Below are 18,847 nucleotides of genomic sequence, written 5' to 3' on the forward strand. Positions count from 1 at the left end.
CAGCAAGGTTGAGAAATCTAAGGTCAATACACAAAAACCCCGGTATTTCCAAATGTTAGCAATGAGCAATGTGAAAATGAAGCAAACGGCTCCATTCACATGACAATATTGAGGGATAAATTTAACATAAGTGCAAGACTTGTACACTAAAATCTATAAAACATTGTTGAATTAAACTAAAGAGGACCTAAACTAGTGGAAAGACATCTTGTGTTTACACACTGGAAAACTTGCTTAAGATGGCAAAATACTCACAAACTGATCTCCAGATTCAATGCAATCTCTATCGTAATTCCAACTGTTTTGGCAGAAATACATGAAAATAACCTAAAATTCATATGGAAATATAAGAGACTCTATATAGATCCATGGAATAGAAGTGAGAGTCCAGAAATAAGCCCACAAAAAATGGTCAACTGATTTTGTTTTCGGGTTTTGGAAATGGGGGTCTCCACTACATTGTCCAGGCTGGTCTCCAACTCCTGGGCTCAAATGATCCTCCCACCGCAGCTCCCCAAAATGCTAGGATTACAGGTGTGAGCCACTGGGCCTGGCCTCAACTGATTTTTGACAAGGGTGTCAAGACCATTCAATAGAGAAAGACTAGCCTTTTCAGCAAATGGTGCTGGGACAACAGTATGTCCACATGCAGCATAATAAATATGGACCCCTAACTCACACCACATAAAAAAATTATTCAAAATGGATCAGAGACCCAAATGTAAAAGCTAAATCTACAAAACGCTTAGAAGAAAACATAAGAATAAATGCTCCTGATCCTGGATTATGGTATGGTTTCTTAGAAGATATGAAAAGTATGAGCAACAAAAGAAAAAAACATATAAATTGGACTTCATCAAAATTAAAAACTTGCACATTAAAGGACATTATCAAAAAAGTGAAAAGACAGCCCACAGAATGTGACAAAATACTTGGAAATCAAATATCTGAAAGAAACTTTTATCCAGACATATGAAGAATTACAAACCAACAATAAAAACCAAGAAAAGAAGCTCACTGTCATCAGTCATTAGGAAAATGCAATTCAAAACCACAATGAAATATATTTTATACTCATTAAGATGGCTATAATCAGATACATAATAAGAAAATAACAAGTGCTGGTGAGGATGTGAAGAAATTAGAAACCTTAAACACTGCTGGTGGGAATGCCAAATGGTACAGCCAACTGTGGAAGATTGACAATATCTCAAAAAGATAAACAGAGAAGTACAGTATGACCCAGATATTCTGCCCCCAGGTATATACCCCAGAGAACTCAAACATTGCTCACACGAAGACACGTATTCAGTGTTTACACCAGCATCACTCATGTAGCTAAAAAGTAGAAACAACCGACATGTCCATCAACTGCTGACTGGACAAACAAAATGTATGGATATCCAATGGAATATTACTCAGCGACGAAAAGGAACGGGTTACTGATACATGACAGCACATGGATGAACTTTGAAATCATCCTGCTAAGTGAAAGACAGTCACAGAAGGCCACATAGTGTATGCTTCTATTTATATTAATGTTCAGAATAAGCAAATCCAAAGAGGCAGAAATAGATTAGTAGTTGTCAAGAGAAAGGGGGAGGGGAGAAAGGAGACTGATGGCAAACAGATTCAGGGTTTACTTTGAGGATGATGGAAATATTCTAGAATTAGCTAGTGGTGACGGTTGTGCAACACTGTAAATATACTAAAACCCACTAAATTGTACACTTTTCAATGGTTGTGTCTGTCATATGAATTTAAAACATTACACAAAAAGATAAAACCTTTCCATGTTGACAAAACTGCTTCCTAATTTAAAAATAAGCTAAACATGCAAGCCCCGTAGACTGAAGATGTGAAAAGCAGGCACTGGAGCCTACACAAGGCAACAAGCAGCATCTTGTGAGTCTACCTCATTTGCAGGCTATTTACAAAATCTCCTCTGACATTTACTTCTCTAAACCAGGGTTTGGCAGTCTTTTCTGTGATGGGCCAGACAGCGAATGGTTTAGGCTCTGCAGACCATACAATTCCTATCACAACTCAACTCTGCAGTAGGGTGAAAGCAGTCACAGGCAACATCGGTGGGGAGGGATGTATTCCAACAACACTTCATTGACAAAAACAGGGCAGTGGCTGGATGTTGCCCCCAGGCCATCCTTTACTGACCCCTGGTCTAAGGCAAGAATCATCTCCACAAAAGGAACCAGCTCTGTAAATGGCGGGCTGAGGAAATGGGGAAATGAATCCATTTTATCAGTTATGTGATCCAGCAGCTCATTTGAGAAATGCTTTTAAATAGGCTTATTATCGATTTGTTGCAAGTTACTCTCTTTGCAGAGGTGCAATACCTAAAAAATCCTATTTAATGACTGTCACCAAATCATACCCATTTCTAGCTTGAGCTTCACATTGGCTTCAGGTTATAAATAACTATTTAAATAATCTGATGCATTTTTTCTATTATCCTCTTTCAATATAACATACATACTTGTTGATCTGAGCCAAGAACATTCCCTTCAGTGCATAAAATTCGGCTGTCATCTCTTTTGTGAAGTATTTTAAATTTGTAGATTCAATAACTTCAAGGCCCTGTTAAAAAAAAATGAGTAGAAAAAAAAGTTCCTGAAATTTCCAAACAATATGAAAACTTCATAAAGTACTAATCTAGGCAGTAAGTCCTATGAGTCATTGACCAATGTACTTTAAATTGACAACAGATTTGCCTACCATGAATATTTACTGATTGACGTTCAGAATTTAAACTGAATCATTAATGCTAAACTTTAAGTATTTGATTCTAAATACTCTGGGGCCTTATTTTCTCCAAAGCTTTATCGTTCTAGTTGGTTTCATTGTTCTTATTAAGATTCCTCTGAACATAGTCAAAATCTATCTTAGATCCTCATAAGTCTGTAGCGTGTAATTTTTTCTTTCCTTAAACACATTAACTAAGTATATGGTAGGACAGAGACCACAAGAGACTGTAATTCTTATAAGACTGTAATTCTTACAAGACTGTAAGTCTTGTAATTCAGTCAAGTAGCTTCCTTTCCCTTTTGTGTTTTGGAAGGACTGTTTTCCCCTTACTGAGGCTGTATTTATAGAGAGTTAGAATCCGCCTTCCTTATATTCTGAACCAGGAGTCCCCACCCGGCCTCATTCCCCACCCGGCCTCATTCTCCACCCAGCCTCATTCTTTAAGCGTCCTGTCCGCACCTGCATGCACTCGTTTTTGCCCATGACGCCTGCCAGCTGGAGGTAGCATTTAACTTGCTGTCTAATCTTCTGGAAGCAATCCACGATAGGGACAGTTGGAATAGTATGAATCCGACTTAATATATCCAGAGCTACATTGACCAGTCCTTGTTTCCGGGCAATTTTTCCGTACTGGATGATCGCTGAAGCTGATGCATGAACCCCAAGCATAGCGTTATTTGAACTGGGATCATGCTGAGAGCTATTCTCATAGGCAGTTACAATCGCTAGAGGGCAAAGAAAGGAATCATCAGACCACACAGATCCTCTTTCAAAGCACTTCACAATAAGGTTTAAATAAAAAATGAAACACACACACACATGGCTTATGAAAATGGGGAGCTGTGTGACAAACCCTTGTTACTTTGTATTTTATGCCATAAGCAACTTCTAAAAGGTGCTAATTCTTGAGTGGAGTGTTACCATCTTGGCTAACCAAATCATAAAATGACAAAGGCTGCTCTAAACACGTGGACACCTGACAGGTTTAGGGGATAAGAGGGGGACCAGGAAAACCAGCAAAGGCCACACAGAGCCACCTGAGCACAGCCTGTCCTGGGACGGGAGCTTCCACGCAGAGTGCCATGGCTCAGAGCATTGATCCCCCCCGCCTGCACGATTCTGCCCCAACTAGAAAAATGTAACAGGTACAGAAACAAAAAACAAAACTTTACTTCTTCTACCACCTTCATCTTTCCCCGCACCATTACCACCCCAACCTGCCATCCCTACCCAAAAATAGAAAACCTGAGGGAAAAAAAACAAGCCAAAACACAGAGACGAAACCAGAACCGTGGGGCGTCTGGAAAATTACATGATGAATGCATGCCGGACCAGGTCGGTTTACCCTGGTAATGATGCTGCCTCCACATGAAGATGCTGCTCCAGTGGGACAAGTCGTCAGACACGATGGGCAGCCGGTTCCTCCAGGTCTTCACCACTGTCTTCATGTCGTGCAGGCTGTTGTTCCTCCCCAGGTTGGTCGGCTGTAAGCCTGCGTTGATCTGTGCAGCTTCCTGGAGTTCGATGATTTGCTGGGCTGCCTGATGGGACCAGCATAAGAGATTCCGTGGTCAACGTCAGCAAAGATCAATCGGGAAAAACACACCAGAGTCCATCAGCGGCCTGATTATTGCAAAGATCTTACGGTGCGATTACCAAAGGAAGCACTCTCGTTTACACACAGACACCTGAGATCCACATTTCATTTCCTGTTTAACCCAAACGCTACTTTCCTTATGGCGTCTCCAATTTTAAAACCTCAGCCTGCGGCTCCTGAGAGACAGGATACTGGGAGAACGATGGTACAGACACCAAACCTCGCTAATGGGCAGTCCTCAAAACTCCTCTTCCTGCTGTCCATGCCCTTTGCCACCCTCCCTGCCCAGCTCTTTGTCCAGCAACGCCTGAGGTCGGGACAGCCTGGTATCCCTGCTGCAGACGTGCCTTTTCTCAACATGCCTGCTAAACCCCACAGCCATACTAAGCACCTGCAAACGTAGTTCTCCTGACCTCTTTGGACCCATGAAAGGTAAACACGTTTTGAGTCACCGCCCTACGAGACCGGGAGGGTGACTACCCTTAAATTCCAGATGCACGGTTGGCACCAAACTTCTGATGCCACCTTCTCACCTGGAAGGCCCTGGCCACAATCCTCAGCCTATCCAAATTCTGTCCCTGGTTTCCATGGCGCACACGATATCTCCCTTCTCTCGATCTTTGTTATCCTGATTTTCCGTCTGATCGGCATGGCTCTGAATCAGTCTCCCTCCAACTGTAAATTTGCTTCTACGGCTATGCCTGCTGTCTCCAGTTCAATGCATCTTTGAGGCAGAATCTATTGTTTTAAAATGTTTTTTAAGCTCCTAAACATAGCACCTAGTTCAGTACTCTGTATCTTGGTTGACAGTAATTTTTTAAGTTGCCTAGAAGAATCTGTGCTTTCTGTTTATATTTCAAGTTTAACTCATTACATTCAGATTTCGGAAAGCATTTCCTAATCCTGTCCCCGCAGCTCCCACCAAAAGCTTGCTGAAAACAGAGCAACAGGGTCTGTAACTGAGGGTGGCAGAGTGGGTACTGAAAACAGTCCCTCAGGGAAAATTTGAAACCAGAATCACTGGTGAGGATGTCTTCCATCCCACAGAAGCTCTAACATTTTTCCTCAACGTTTTAACTGTGGCCTTCCTTTCCTGAGGACGAGTGTAAATGGGAGACGACAAGACAAGGGGAAGGAGTTTCATCCCTGCTGTCCAGCGCAGTCTGCAGACTAAGCCTGGACACCGGTGCTTGGCTGCACCTGGCCACAGGCCCGTGCTCGTGTTGGGGTGCCGCACGCACCTGCAGGAGAGGCGTGTGCACGTGGGACACCACATGGGGCAGCCGCCGCCACTCACGGATGGCCAGGCTGCTGGCCATCTCCACCAGGCGCTCGATGAAGCTGAGCTGCTGTTCCTCGGGGTGGCAGATGGCCAGGTATCCGCGGTACATGTTCACCTTCCAGGCCATCTCCTTCGGACAGCTCACTTCCACCTGACAGCGAAAGAACATGACAGAGGAAGTGAGGGGCCTTCTTTCCCTCAGTGTAAAGGGTCAAACAGGAAAAAAATCACTTTGTTTTTGTCACTAGTTATGCAAGGCAATAAACAGAAATCAGGCTATAAATAGAGAAGTCATGCATTTACAGTCTTTCCTGGATACTCTCCCTTTCTAAATTCCGCGAGCGGCCAATCTCTCTAGCTATGAAAGCACACCACAGGCTCCTGGCTTTAAGGTCATTAGTTGTTCCAAAGAAGAGAGACTGATCCATGCTGTTAGGACAGATCAGATGAAAAATCACACACTCTGCGTAGCCGGCATTTTTTTTTGAGACAGAATCTTGCTCTGTTGCCCAGGCTGGAGTGCAATGGTGCAACCTCAGCTCACTGAAACCTCCGCATCCCAGGTTCAAGCTATTCTGCTGCTTCAGCCTCCCGAGCAGCTGGGATTACAGGCGTGTGCCACCATGCCCCGCTAATTTTTTGTGCTTTTAGTAGAGATGGGTTTCACCATGTTGGTCGGGCTGGTCTCAAACTCCTGACCTCAGGTGATCCGCCTGCCGTGGCCTCCCAAAGTGCTGGGATTATAGGCATGAGCCACCGAGCCTGGCCAATCACCACACTTTAAACTGTTAAATATGTATTAATCTCCAGTAGGATAAATATCAGTGTAATTTTAATTTTTTTTTGAGACAGCGTCCCACTCTGTCATCCAGGCTAGAGTGCAATGTCGTGCTCATAGCTCACTATAGCCGCTCCAGGGCTCAAGTGATCCTCCTGCCTCAGTCTCCCAAGCAGCTGGAACTACAGGCATGTACCATCACACCAGGCTAATTTTTGTTTATTTTTTGTAGAGACAGGGGTCTTCCTATGTTACCCAGGCTGGTCTCAAACTCCTGGGCTCAAGTGATCTGCCTGCCTTGGCCTCCCAAAGTGTTGGGATCACAGGCGTGAGCCACCACGCCTGGCCACATGAGTGTTAATTTTGAATTGCTTCCAATTCATAAGGTTATCCTGGGAAATTAAACAGTACAGGTATTAATTCAGGTTTACATGAACATGAGGGAATATGTGCAAATTTTACTGTCGTTTTAAAGCCACACTTTTTTGTCTACTATAAAATGTCCCCCAGATTTCCCGCACTCCAGCGTCAGTTCAATGGAGCAGCGGATGAGCCTGGGCCAACCACTCCTCAGCCCAGGTGGAGACCACGTGTTCCTTTCTGCCCTGAAGGCCCTTTTTTTTTTGCCCACTACCTTCTGAAGAAAGCACTGGAACGCCTCATGTTTTGTTAATCTCTTACCAAGCATTTAAAAATATTAAAAAAATTTTTTTCATGAAAGTTTCCAAACATAATCTCTTTGTGATTAGAAAGATGGAAGGACGTCTCTGTGATGGATGTTTACAGGAATCGCTGTAGCAAGATGAATAAACATTCCTCTTTGGAAAGTAACAATAAAAGCGACACATGTTGGCCAGGCGCGGTGGCTCAAGCCTGTAATCCCAGCACTTTGGGAGGCCGAGGCGGGTGGATCACAAGGTCAGGAGATCGAGACCATCCTGGCTAACATGGTGAAACCCCATCTCTACTAAAAAAATACAAAAAACTAGCCGGGCGAGGTGGCGGGCGCCTGTAGTCCCAGCTACTCGGGAGGCTGCGGCAGGAGAATGGTGTAAACCCGGGAGGCGGAGCTTGTAGTGAGCTGAGATCGTACCACTGTACTCCAGCCTGGGCGACAGAGCAAGACTCTGTCTCAAAAAAAAAATAAATAAATAAAAATAAAAAAAGCAACAAAAGTTAGTGCCATGATGGTATCTGTCCCAAGGACTACATGCAATAATGGTAATAATGACACCACCCCGCAATTATATGACACTGCAGCTTGTTTTTGACATCTTACTCTTCCATACACCTTTCACATTCATGATGCCTCTTAGTTCTCAATAACCCACCGATGAAGAAATTCAGAAAGGCAAAGAAGACTACTTCCAACATTACCCCCCATGCTGGCACCAACATCACAGGGGCTGGACTCCAACACCAGGTGAGATAGATTTTTGCCAATTACAACACCTACCCTCAATTACACTAAGAACAATGGTGTCTCTTCTATTTTCCCCACTGGAAAAAAGCTAAACCCCTTACTAAATCAAACCAAGCAACTACCCTAGGAAGCACAGAAACAAAGACAAAAGTAATTTGCTGAATCCTTTTCAAGACTACTTGAATTTAGTGCAGATTACCCTGGATGTTTACTCACATATTTGAGTTTTTTTCTAAGCAGTGAGTAACTTACAATTTTTATAAAATGACAAGAATCTATGAAAAAAGAAACGCATCTGTGAGACCTCAGGATGGTGTGACGCTGCATATATCCAGATAAGGGAAACTTTGGGAAGGAGAAAGAAGGGAACATTAAGGTGAGCTACAAATACTTATTCAGCTTTATGTTTTGTCATAATAAAGAAAGAATAAGCAATCGTAAATGCTTTCTGACAGCAAAATATATACAACTGGTCCTCCGTACGTGTGGATTCGACCAACTGTGGATAGAAAATATTCGGGGAAAAAAAACTGCATCTGTATTAAGCATGTACAGAGCTTTTTCTTATCATTCCCTAAAAACTACAGTGTAACAAAACAACTGTGAATGTAGCAATTACATCGTATTAGGTACTGTAATTAACCTAGGCAGGATTTAAGGAACTCAGGCAGCTGTGCAGAGATTACATGCAAATACTACACCATTTTATATCAGGGACCTGAGTGTCCATGGATTTTGGTGTCTGCGGGGGGGTCCTGGATACTGAGGGAAGAATGTATTTTTACTGACATAAATGACTGGTTATTTCTCAAAGGAACACAAACTCCCTGCATCCAACAAGTCATTTCCCAGGTCCCAAACCAGAAGTCAACACCTGGGCTCGATTCCATCCTCTAGCTAATAGTTTGTAACTACTTCTAATCTTCAATTTCTCATTTTGTAAAAAAAGTGACATTACTCAAAATCAGGAAAGGTGTTAGATTGAGGCAATCAAAAGGAACCTTTCTTTCCCATAAGCTATCTTTCCACTGCCAAAATGCTTGTTCTAGAGGAAATCTCCCAAGAGACCCCTGCAGCTGCAGGAAAAGGGACGTAGGCAGCTGCGGGGATGCCCCTGGGGCGTCTCACCTGCACCAGCGCCTCCTTCATGGCAGTCCAGTTGGACACCCGCCAGGCGCACTCCAGGACGAGGTAGGGGTTGATGTGGCCTTTGGACTGGCCATACTCCGTCAGGGCTTCCCACTGGTTCAACTCCTTGGAGCATCTGCAAGACCACAGGTCCAAGAGCAAAAGCTCAGTCATCAGCACACTCAGGCATTCACAGAGGCAGGGATAGGGTTTTAAGGGGCAAATTTCCATTCTACAGAAGAACAGCACGGCAAGAGTGGACTTCTGCGGGACACGGAGGTGTGCTCCATTGCGGGGTGAGCCCCTGCCCACCTTGGACGCCACAAACCACCTGCTATTCAGCAGATGGCCCAGAGCACTGGAGCCAGGGACAGTTTACTGCTTCTCCAGTCGACCTGTTTAATTACTCAAGGCTTTAAATGCTGGTCTTGGGTTTCTGTTTGTTCTTTACGTGGCCATAAAGTAGCAAAGCTCTCTTTAAAAAACACTCATTACAAGAAAAAGTCAGATATTTTTCCCCGGTTCCCTCAACTGATTCATGCACATGTCAAGCACTGTGTTCGGCTTACCGAATCCAGTGGTCTTCCCAGAGCTGGTATTCGGGGAAAATAGCAGGGGAGGCATTACTCCTCTCATGTTCTTTTTTGGCTTTATCCATTGCCTTTTCATAGGATTCTTGTGCCTAAAAAAAAGTTAATGCTTTTAAACCACTGTTTAACTAGAAACACACCTTTTCTTTCTTTTTAAATTTAAAACTTAGAGAAGTTTTTTGAGATGAGGTTTCACTATGTTGCCAAAGCTGGACTCAAGCTCCTAATTCCTGGGCTCAAGGGACCCTCCTGCCTCAGCCTCCCTGAGTAGCTGGGCTATAGGTGCATGCCTGCACCTGGCTAAGAACACAACCTTTTCACCGCCAGGGCCCAGTTGTTGACAGCAGGCTGAATCACACACCTGGGAGCACGTGGAGCTCTTCTCCAGGAGCACTAAACACCCAGAGCTCTCTGTTCAGAGACAGAAGAGGGTGGGATTCCCTGAACAGAATGGAAGGGGAGGCTGTCCAGATGTGGGATTAATTTCTCCATCCTTTAGTGATTGGAGCAGGAGCCACAAGGCCACATCTGCTTCTGGAGCTTCCACGGCACGGCACCGTACACAGTGCTAGGAATCGCACCCTGAAACAGTGGCCCATGCCACACTGAAGGGCAGACACGGGGAGTAAAACGTAAGCAAAAACAAAACCTATTGTTTCCAACAGGACCAACAACGGGAGGGAAAAAGCATCCAAGTTGGCATCTAATGCAAAGGACTTCTTAGGACTGTGCTTTAGCTCGTGTCATACACGTAGACGTCTCTTAAATGCAGACTTCAGGCACAGGGCCTTTACGTGCAGGACTGAAATGCTTTAAAACGTATTTAAATGTGAACTCTGGGCCAGGCGCAGTGGCTCATACCTGTAATCCTAGCACTTTGGGAGGCTGAGGTGGGCAGATTGCCTGAGGTCAGGAGTTCGAGACCAGCATGGCCAACACGGCGAAACCCCATCTCTACTAAAAATACAAAAATTAGCCGGGCATGGTGGTGGGTGCCTGTAATCCCAGCTACTTGGGAGGCTGAGGCAGGAGAATCGCTTGAACCTGTGAGGTGGAGTTTGCAGTGAGCTGAGATTGTACCACTGAACTCCAGCCTGGGCGACAGAGCAAGACTTCATCTCAAAAAAAGAGAACGTGAACTCTGACTTGAGGCCATTTTATTAAAGAACCGTTATAAATGACCTCTCATTAGGCACCCAAGCCCGTCAGTGGTCTGAGGTTTACCTGCTCAAAGAACCCATGCTGCTCGTAAGCAATTGCGGTCGCCGTCTCCGAGTACTTGCACCGCTTCTGCCACAGACCAGCCCACATATCTTCCTCTTGTAACAGGGAGTAAAGCTCTGCAAGGGAATCCAGTATCTCCTGAAAACACAAATCAAGGGTCCTGAGTGCTCAGGACAGGGACTTTTTTCCCCCCCTAAAAATGCACTGTGTTGTCATCTGAAATCATTTGGAAGCAGTATTTATTTAAAGTGTGGAGTCACTAGCAGGGAAGAGGTAATTAACAGACTGAGGCGCACCCTCACCTGCTGCGGCGGGGTGATGCTCTCCTGCTCATAAAACTCCGTTGTTTGCTTTGGCTTAATCTGAAGACTCAGACCCTTCTCAAAAGCCTGGTGCTCCAGCATCAGCGTGGACCGGAACCACAGGTTGTGTGTTTTCCCCAGGTACTTCAGGACGCAGGGTCGGATGGGGATTGGCGGCACGCACTGGGACATGGCTTCCACAAAGCAGTTCAGCGCGCTGGGCTGGCAGTCACGCTGCACCTGGTGACTGCCGCTGCATAGGAACGGACTTATCTCGCCCGCGAGTGCCTGAAACCAAAGCGCATGTCATTTAGGCCTTCATTCAAAAACTGGCAAGTCTTGCTGTCTCTCTCGATGCATCTAAGAATACCTTTCCTAATTCGCTCTTGAGTGACAGCCAGCGGTTTCCGTGTTCTCTGAAACTTGTTCAAGACTGTGTTTTTTTACAAATACTTATCAAAAGCTAAAACTACAATTTTCCAAAACAGGATTTTAAAGATACACTCACAGCCAGGCGCGGTGGCTCAAGCCTGTAATCCCAGCACTTTGGGAGGCCGAGATGGGCGGATCACGAGGTCAGGAGATCGAGACCATCCTGGCTAACACAGTGAAACCCCGTCTCTACTAAAAAATACAAAAAAACTAGCCGGGCGAGGTGGCAGGCGCCTGTAGTCCCAGCTACTCGGGAGGCTGAGGCAGGAGAATGGTGTGAACCCGGGAGGCGGAGCTTGCAGTGAGCTGAGATCCGGCCACTGCACTCCAGCCTGGGCGACAGAGCAAGACTCCGTTTCAAAAAAAAAAAAAAAAAAAAAGATACACTCACATGCTGCTGTCTGTCAGAGAGGATCTTCCACAATCTGGGGAAAAGCTGGACCCACGTCTTCTCTGCCAGCGTCGTGGAAATGTGGCATAGCTGAACGAAAGCGCTGAGCAGCGCTCCAGTCTATGAACAGAAAGACAAGAACAGGCTGAGATGGCCACGGGCTGCGGGTGTCTCGCACACCCACGCTCAGAAGACACCCATGATCCGTCTCATACATTATTAGACGCTCCTCCACTTTCAAAGTTTCAGAGATCTAAGAAAATGCCATGTTGGAGTAAAGCCCACAGATCCCGAGTGGCAGAAAGCCACACGCACTTAGCAGCCAAGCCCAAGCATCCCAAGGGACTCAGCAGTGGCGCCTGCATTTGTCCTTCGTTTTTAAGGGGGTTTCCTAACACTACTGATCCCATCATATCCAAGCAGGACAAAAACACTGACAAGACTGAAGGAGTAACTCAGAGGGACACAGATGTCACCAAGGCCCAGGCCACTGAAAACAGGAAAGTAAAAACACACGTATATGACATAAACTATTTGCCAACAGGTATTATTCTGAAAAACAAATCAAGAACTCAAAGTTCAGTCTCTGCAATTTGCAGCAGACAAGAGGCAGGAGAAAATGAGAGGGACTGAAACAGAACAGAAGAGAACAGAATGGACAGCAAATCCACAGATGTGTTTATCTTGTCCCAGGCCTGTTGTTTTTGAAGATCTGATCTGAATTAGCTGCCAACATTCCTTATTAACAGCAAGGTTTCTAGTCTGCCTGAGGCTGCTCTAGCCCACAGGAGACACCCTACATGGCATCAGGCAGTAGCGCCAGGGGCTGGGGCACTTGCTGACAGCCACACAGTCCCTGCTGCCCCGGCACGGAGGCACAGTGCCAGGGACGTGATTAGGCTTTCATCTCTCCTACAGCAAACCCAAAAGGGGAAACCACAGGCACATTCATGTTTCTACTAAAAACAGACACCAAGGATACAAATCGTTCAAGGAAAATGGGTGAAAACATCTAGATAAAGAACGCTCCTAAGTATCTGACATCAGGTTGCCCTGTGAGGAGGGCTGTGATGAAGTGAGTACAGTTCCCCTCACATGGTCACACACTTCATCCTGACCAGCCTGTCGGGGGCTCTCAGCGCCACATCAATTTAGCGGAGGCCAAGAGCTGGGGAGAACCGAAGGGCCCAGCGAGGTCACTGACTTGCTGATAAAGCTGCTCAACTCCAACTGTGGGGGTTTGGATCAGAATCCCAAAACACAATCCTAAATGCCCTAACCCCAAGTGTTGAAATCCTCAAAGGTGAAAGTCCCTGAAAATCATCATCACAGGACAGCTGCATCAGGTCAGAAACTATGACCTGTTACTGTCTGCATGGTTTAAGGAGATGCCTATGGGTGCCATGTTTATGGAGTCAACTTGACTAAGGAATGCCTGGAAACCTACCTAAAGTATTATTTCCGGTGTGTCTGTGTATGTTTTAAAGCATTTTTAAACTATTTTTTCCAGCATTATGTTTTCGGGATTTCAGAGGTTAGAAATTTTGATCTTTAGGGATTTCAACATTCGGGATTACAGCGTTCAGGATTGTGTCTCAGGATTACAATCTGCTCCTGCTCCCCAAGTCCACAGCTTGTTCTGATGTACACACTGTCCCAAAGAGGTACAGGGGTGAGGACCCCGTGGTGGTCCCACAGCGTCAAAAGAGCCCAGCGAGCGGTTGCTGCCTCCACAGGCTTCTCACAGGGAACAATGGCCAGACCGGGAAATGAGGTGGAGAACGAGCCTGTGGGCCTGGGGTGAGGACCACCCTCTCTAGATTTAGAAACCAAGAGTCTAAGAAGAGCCGGCAGCACCTGACCACTTACAAAGTAGAGCAGCTCCAGGAAGGAAAATGTCAGGGCAGAAACAACAAACACAATGATTTGTAATCCCATCTTACTCCATGAAAAATCTCAACTCCCATAAATACACAGAAGATGAAATAACACACCACCACCCTCTCCAATCCCCACCAGCCCTGGCTGCTTTACCCCAGCACCCATCTCGCCTCCTGAGGGATTAGCACGTCTTTCTGTTCATTATTTCCCCTCACTAGAACGTACAACCTGCTGAGGAACAGCTACCACTGTGTTTCCAGCGTCCAGAACATCACCTGACACAGAGCAGGCTCTCAGTAAAGATGCTGAAATGACGAAATGAGATCAAATGTAAAAGGTGAAAGAGGAAAATGGGACACAAAAGAACCCAAGGAGAAGGGAAAAATTAAGTCACACCCAAGTACCCTGAGAGCCACACCCTGCTAAGAGGCGGGCACACCCTGTCAGAGCGGCCCAAGGACATGCAGCAAGCGGGTGGCACACGGGGCTCAGGGGCAATGGTGTGCCCACCTGTGCTGGGCACTGAGTTCGAGGGTCTCCTCTGCGACACACACCTAGGCACAGTATGGCTGACGACATCTGCAGCTCTGGCCTGAGCAATCCTCTTACAAAGAGTGACATAGATGGGCCCTGAGACTCAGGCTATGAAGCCTCAGATTAAGAGAAGACCATGGGGACACCTGCAGGCAAGATTCTCTGTGAGATTTGCCAAGATTCTCAGCCACGTCTGGTCTAACCCAGCCACCATCCAGAGAGCAGCCACAGCCCCACAGAGGACGTGGAGGTGTACAGTGGTGACCAATTCAGCCAAGACAAAAATCTTAATGAGTAAAACCAAATATCCCAACCCCTCACATGACGTACTGCTGGAACCTCCTCTCCTGATGGCACTCCCACCAGGTGCTGAGGATAAAACTGAGGCGCAGGCACCTGACGACAAGGTGATGTGTCATGGTGACCATCAGCCAAAGGCAGCCTTTGGGCTTCAGGACATGTACTTACAGCCCTTTTTTCTGGTGGTGGCAGCAGTAGGGACAGGGGTCTATTAAGGTGCCTGTAATCCCAGCACTTTGGGAGGCCGAGGCAGGCAGATCACCTGAGGTCAGAAGTTCAAGCTCAGCCTCGCCAACATGGTGAAACCCCATCTCTACTAAAAATATAAAAATTGGTCAGGTGGCAGGCACCTGCAATCCCAGCTACTCGGGAGGCTAAGGCAGGAGAACTGCTAGAACCTGGGAGACGGAGGTTGCTGTGAGCGGAGATCGTGCCACTGCACTCCAGCCTGAGCAATAGAGTGAGACCCTGTCTGAAAGAAACAAACAAAAGAAGTGCCTGGCCCATGACATGAGAGCCATCACTCACATCTATCAGCTGCTCTGCTTCCCGCTCCATCTCACAGAAAAGCAAGATGGGTGCTTATCCAAGATGACAGTGGTGTCACTCAGGTACAAGTTCAAAGACTGATCCCACGCACACGTTCAGCACAGGTCACCAAAAGATTTTAATGTAAAAATCACTTGTGAGAAGTAGTTCATGCTTTTTTCCCACCTAGCTCCTGACATGAACAGAATAATTAGAATAACCACCCGGCTCTTGAAAGAACAGAAAAATACCTCCTTATCAAAAGTAACCTGGTACGTGGCACTTTAACCAGTCTTTCACAGTCATGACATAAAACCAGTCAGACCCATAATTTGCCTGCGAGTTTGCAGAAGCCAGAGAGTCTCTACCTGGCTAGATTTCAAACACAAACACCAGGCCCCCACTTCACAAAGTGGGCTTGATTTAGCAAATTAACTCATTTCTCATTTCCTTCTCTTTTAGTGCAACTGAAAAATAATCCAACATTATTATGTCTCCTCACACATTTTTTTGTACACAGTGTTACTGTTTCTTTTAAGACATGGTGGTGGAGAAATTAATTTTTTTTCTATTTTCTCCTATAAGACACTGTGACACTCCCAAATCTCTGGTTCATGCCTGTAATTCCAGTACTTTGGCAGGCCAAGTTGGGTGGATCACTTGAGTCCAGGAGTCCAAGACCAGTCTGAGCAGCATATCAAGACCTTGTGACTACTAAGAAATTAACAAATTAACTGGGCGTGGCAGCTCATGTCTGTGGTCCCAGCTACCTGGGAGGCTGAGGTGGGAGGATCGATTGAGCCCAGGAGACTGAGGCCACAGTGCGGTGTGACTGTGCCACTACACTCCAGGCTGGGTGACAGAGCAACATCTCATCTCAAAAAGAAAAAGGAAAGAAACAGAAAAAGTTACACTGCTGTAGAATGATCCTGATTTAGGCTTTCAACTATCCATGGGAGGAAAGCAACGAATCCTTTCCAAGCTGCATACAGACCTTCACCTCTCGGAGGGTGTCCAGAAACTTGTCGTGCCTGTTGGTTAGCATGTGCAGCTGGTTTCCAATGTCCTTTTCCGAAAGTTCTTTGGTTTTGGGTGTGCTGGTCTGATCTCCAGGAGCTAGTTCAATGTCTATCTCTACATCCTAAGAAACAAAGCAGCAAACAAAACCAAAAAGTCAAAGGCTTCAAGAAAAGCTAACAAACACACCTCCTGTAGACTTCTTGTTACAATTTTGGCAAGTAAAATTTGTGTTCATTTCCTGGAAGTGTGCAAGTCTTTAAACAATCTTCCATCCTAAAATAAACAAAACCCGGATTTACTAGACCAGATCTCTCTCTTTTAAAAAATAACTATAAAGAGGCCGGGCGCGGTGGCTCAAGCCTGTAATCCCAGCACTTTGGGAGGCCAAGATGGGCGGATCACGAGGTCAGGAGATCGAGACCATCCTGGCTAACATGGTGAAACCCCGTCTCTACTAAAAAATACAAAAAACTAGCCGGGCGAGGTGGCGGGCGCCTGTAGTCCCAGCTACTTGGGAGGCTGAGGCAGGAGAATGGCGTAAACCCAGGAGGCGGGGCTTGCAGTGAGCTGAGATCCGGCCACTGCACTCCAGCCCGGGCGACAGAGCGAGACTCCGTCTCAAAAAAAAAAAAAAAAAAGCCACCACTATGCTTTCATATTTGGGTTGTGAAAAGCAAAATTTCCAAGAATCAACTTTAAACAGTAAAAATAATAAAGATTAATGGAATCAGAGTCTATCATTTCTCAAAATGCAACACGGTCGCCTAGCCGCCTGGCTTGCTCAGACTGAGAATCCCCTCTGGGCCATGGCGGAGCGTGTTGTTGGTGCAATGTTTTGTATGACTCTTCCCAGAAAGGAATACACCTTATTTCTGTCTGAAGGTTTGGAGAAGTCAGTCAACAATCAAACTACTCCTTGAAGTCAGGTATCAACAATTTGGTGTGTGCCCTTGAAAACGAAGAACTTCAGAGTTGGCAATTTATTTCACACAGGAAGAGAAGGCCAAGTGCCCAGATAATCTAGTGTTCCAGCAACAGGAAAAAAACTTAATTAAAAAATGGTTAATGAGTAGACATCCTGCACATGGAAGAGGGAACGCACCAACCCTTTTAGAGCAAAGAGGGTGCCGTGCCCGCCTGCAGCACGGGGTGACTGTCTCCTAAGACGCAACCTCCATGCAGGCTGAGCCTCCAAAAACCAACAACCTTAAGGAGACACAGCCTATAAAAATCCCTGCCAGGAACAGTGGCAGCCACTTCTTCATGGAGAACAGAGAGCCACCAAGACTAAGGCATCAGCCTTGGGACAGGTTCTTGGAGGAGCAAAGGCTCCCTGCTGCCTGTCCTGGGACTAAGCAGAGACATGGGTTCTGAGCAGGCTGCTGCAGGAACCAACTAGAGCCCCAGCCCCTGTGTGGCAGGCAGCACTCCCCCAGGCAGCGCTTTCTGTAATGAACACGGGCTTTTCTCACCAAGAGAGAAAAATCACAGCACAGGGAAATGTTCTGTTCTCAACAGTACTATCTCATGGTAATGTGGTAATGTGATCCATCTTGAAACCAAATGGCAGTGCAAGATGCTTCTCAATTCTAACTAATTAAAAAACAAAAAATCTAGCTGAACTTAGGTACCACATTCGGAGCTCTCAGGTATACAGGTTTTTATACCTTGTTCATGCCCGAAACAAATCTAAAGCTGATACAAAAACTTCTTCTGCAGGACCGAGGATTCTGCCCATGGGGCACGGGGCCTCACCTCCTCTCTGGGATTCTGCCCGTGGGGTGCAGGGCCTCACCTCCTCTTTGGACTCGCTGTTCTCCCGCTCCCGGGGCTCCTGCTTGACATGCGTGACCATGGCGAAGGCGGCACGGTCATGGCTATCAGCCAGGTTGATGACATTGGTGATGGACGGGAGCATGGCTCCTTGGCAGCTGGTGCCAATGGGGGTGCTCTTCTCACACACAGCCAGGAGCAGCTGCAAGGGGTGCGGAAAGGAGACAGAACCAAGGCATGCGTGTGGCATTCGGGGCATCTGGACTTATCTCCCAGATGCCCCTCACTCGGGCACCTCTGACTCTGCAGGTCCAAGTATGAGCTCAGCACCCTTTCCCACCTCTCCTCGACCAGATGGGCTTCCTCTCCTCCATCCCCTCCAAGGCACTGTCCACACACAGAAGACCTCTGCTTCACTCATAGCACACACCAGGCCCTGCCACTCTTAACTCCTGAACACCTAGGCAGTGCCTGCTCCCACCTCACCCCTGGACTCATTCTCCTGAACCATCTCTTTCCACACAGTGGCCCTTTACCCCGGCCCACCCACCTATGGCTTCCCGCAGCCTCAGGTAACAGCGCAGGCTCCCCTGTGTGAGTCACCAGCCCCTTCGTGATGTACTGAAGCTCCCACTCCCCACTCCACCATGCTTCCCCATGGGCCGTGCGCACGCTGCCTGGCCACGCCACTCTTGCCATCTTGGGCAAATATTCCCTGAGCACCCACTGGGTGTCACGGAGGCCCTGCAGACTCATCTGTCGACTGCACAGAGATGGTGTCCCCTGCCTCAAGGAGCTGAAGTGTCAGAGGGAAGGACACAGCCAGGCACGTGCTCACTGTGGTAACGTGGCCAGGAAACAGGGTGGACTGATGGAATTAAAGGGAGCTGCACATTAGCCT

General features: G+C 46.6%; 1 protein-coding gene across 1 annotated transcript in view; it reads right to left on the reverse strand.

The window, feature by feature from the left end:
* The window catches only part of TRRAP (transformation/transcription domain associated protein), a 136,828-nt gene that overhangs the window by 29,811 nt on the left and 88,170 nt on the right, over window positions 1–18,847 (reverse strand). Inside the window, 11 exon segments of the mRNA XM_017864450.1 lie at window positions 2,495–2,595; window positions 3,223–3,488; window positions 4,076–4,304; window positions 5,602–5,793; window positions 8,972–9,107; window positions 9,541–9,653; window positions 10,786–10,923; window positions 11,088–11,375; window positions 11,911–12,030; window positions 16,148–16,294; window positions 17,969–18,148. Of these exon segments, the coding sequence (XP_017719939.1) occupies window positions 2,495–2,595; window positions 3,223–3,488; window positions 4,076–4,304; window positions 5,602–5,793; window positions 8,972–9,107; window positions 9,541–9,653; window positions 10,786–10,923; window positions 11,088–11,375; window positions 11,911–12,030; window positions 16,148–16,294; window positions 17,969–18,148 (1,910 nt within the window).

The sequence above is a fragment of the Rhinopithecus bieti genome, unplaced genomic scaffold (assembly GCF_001698545.2).
Source record: "Rhinopithecus bieti isolate Rb0 unplaced genomic scaffold, ASM169854v2 scaffold_2723, whole genome shotgun sequence".
In the NCBI taxonomy this organism is placed as follows: Eukaryota; Metazoa; Chordata; class Mammalia; order Primates; family Cercopithecidae; genus Rhinopithecus; species Rhinopithecus bieti.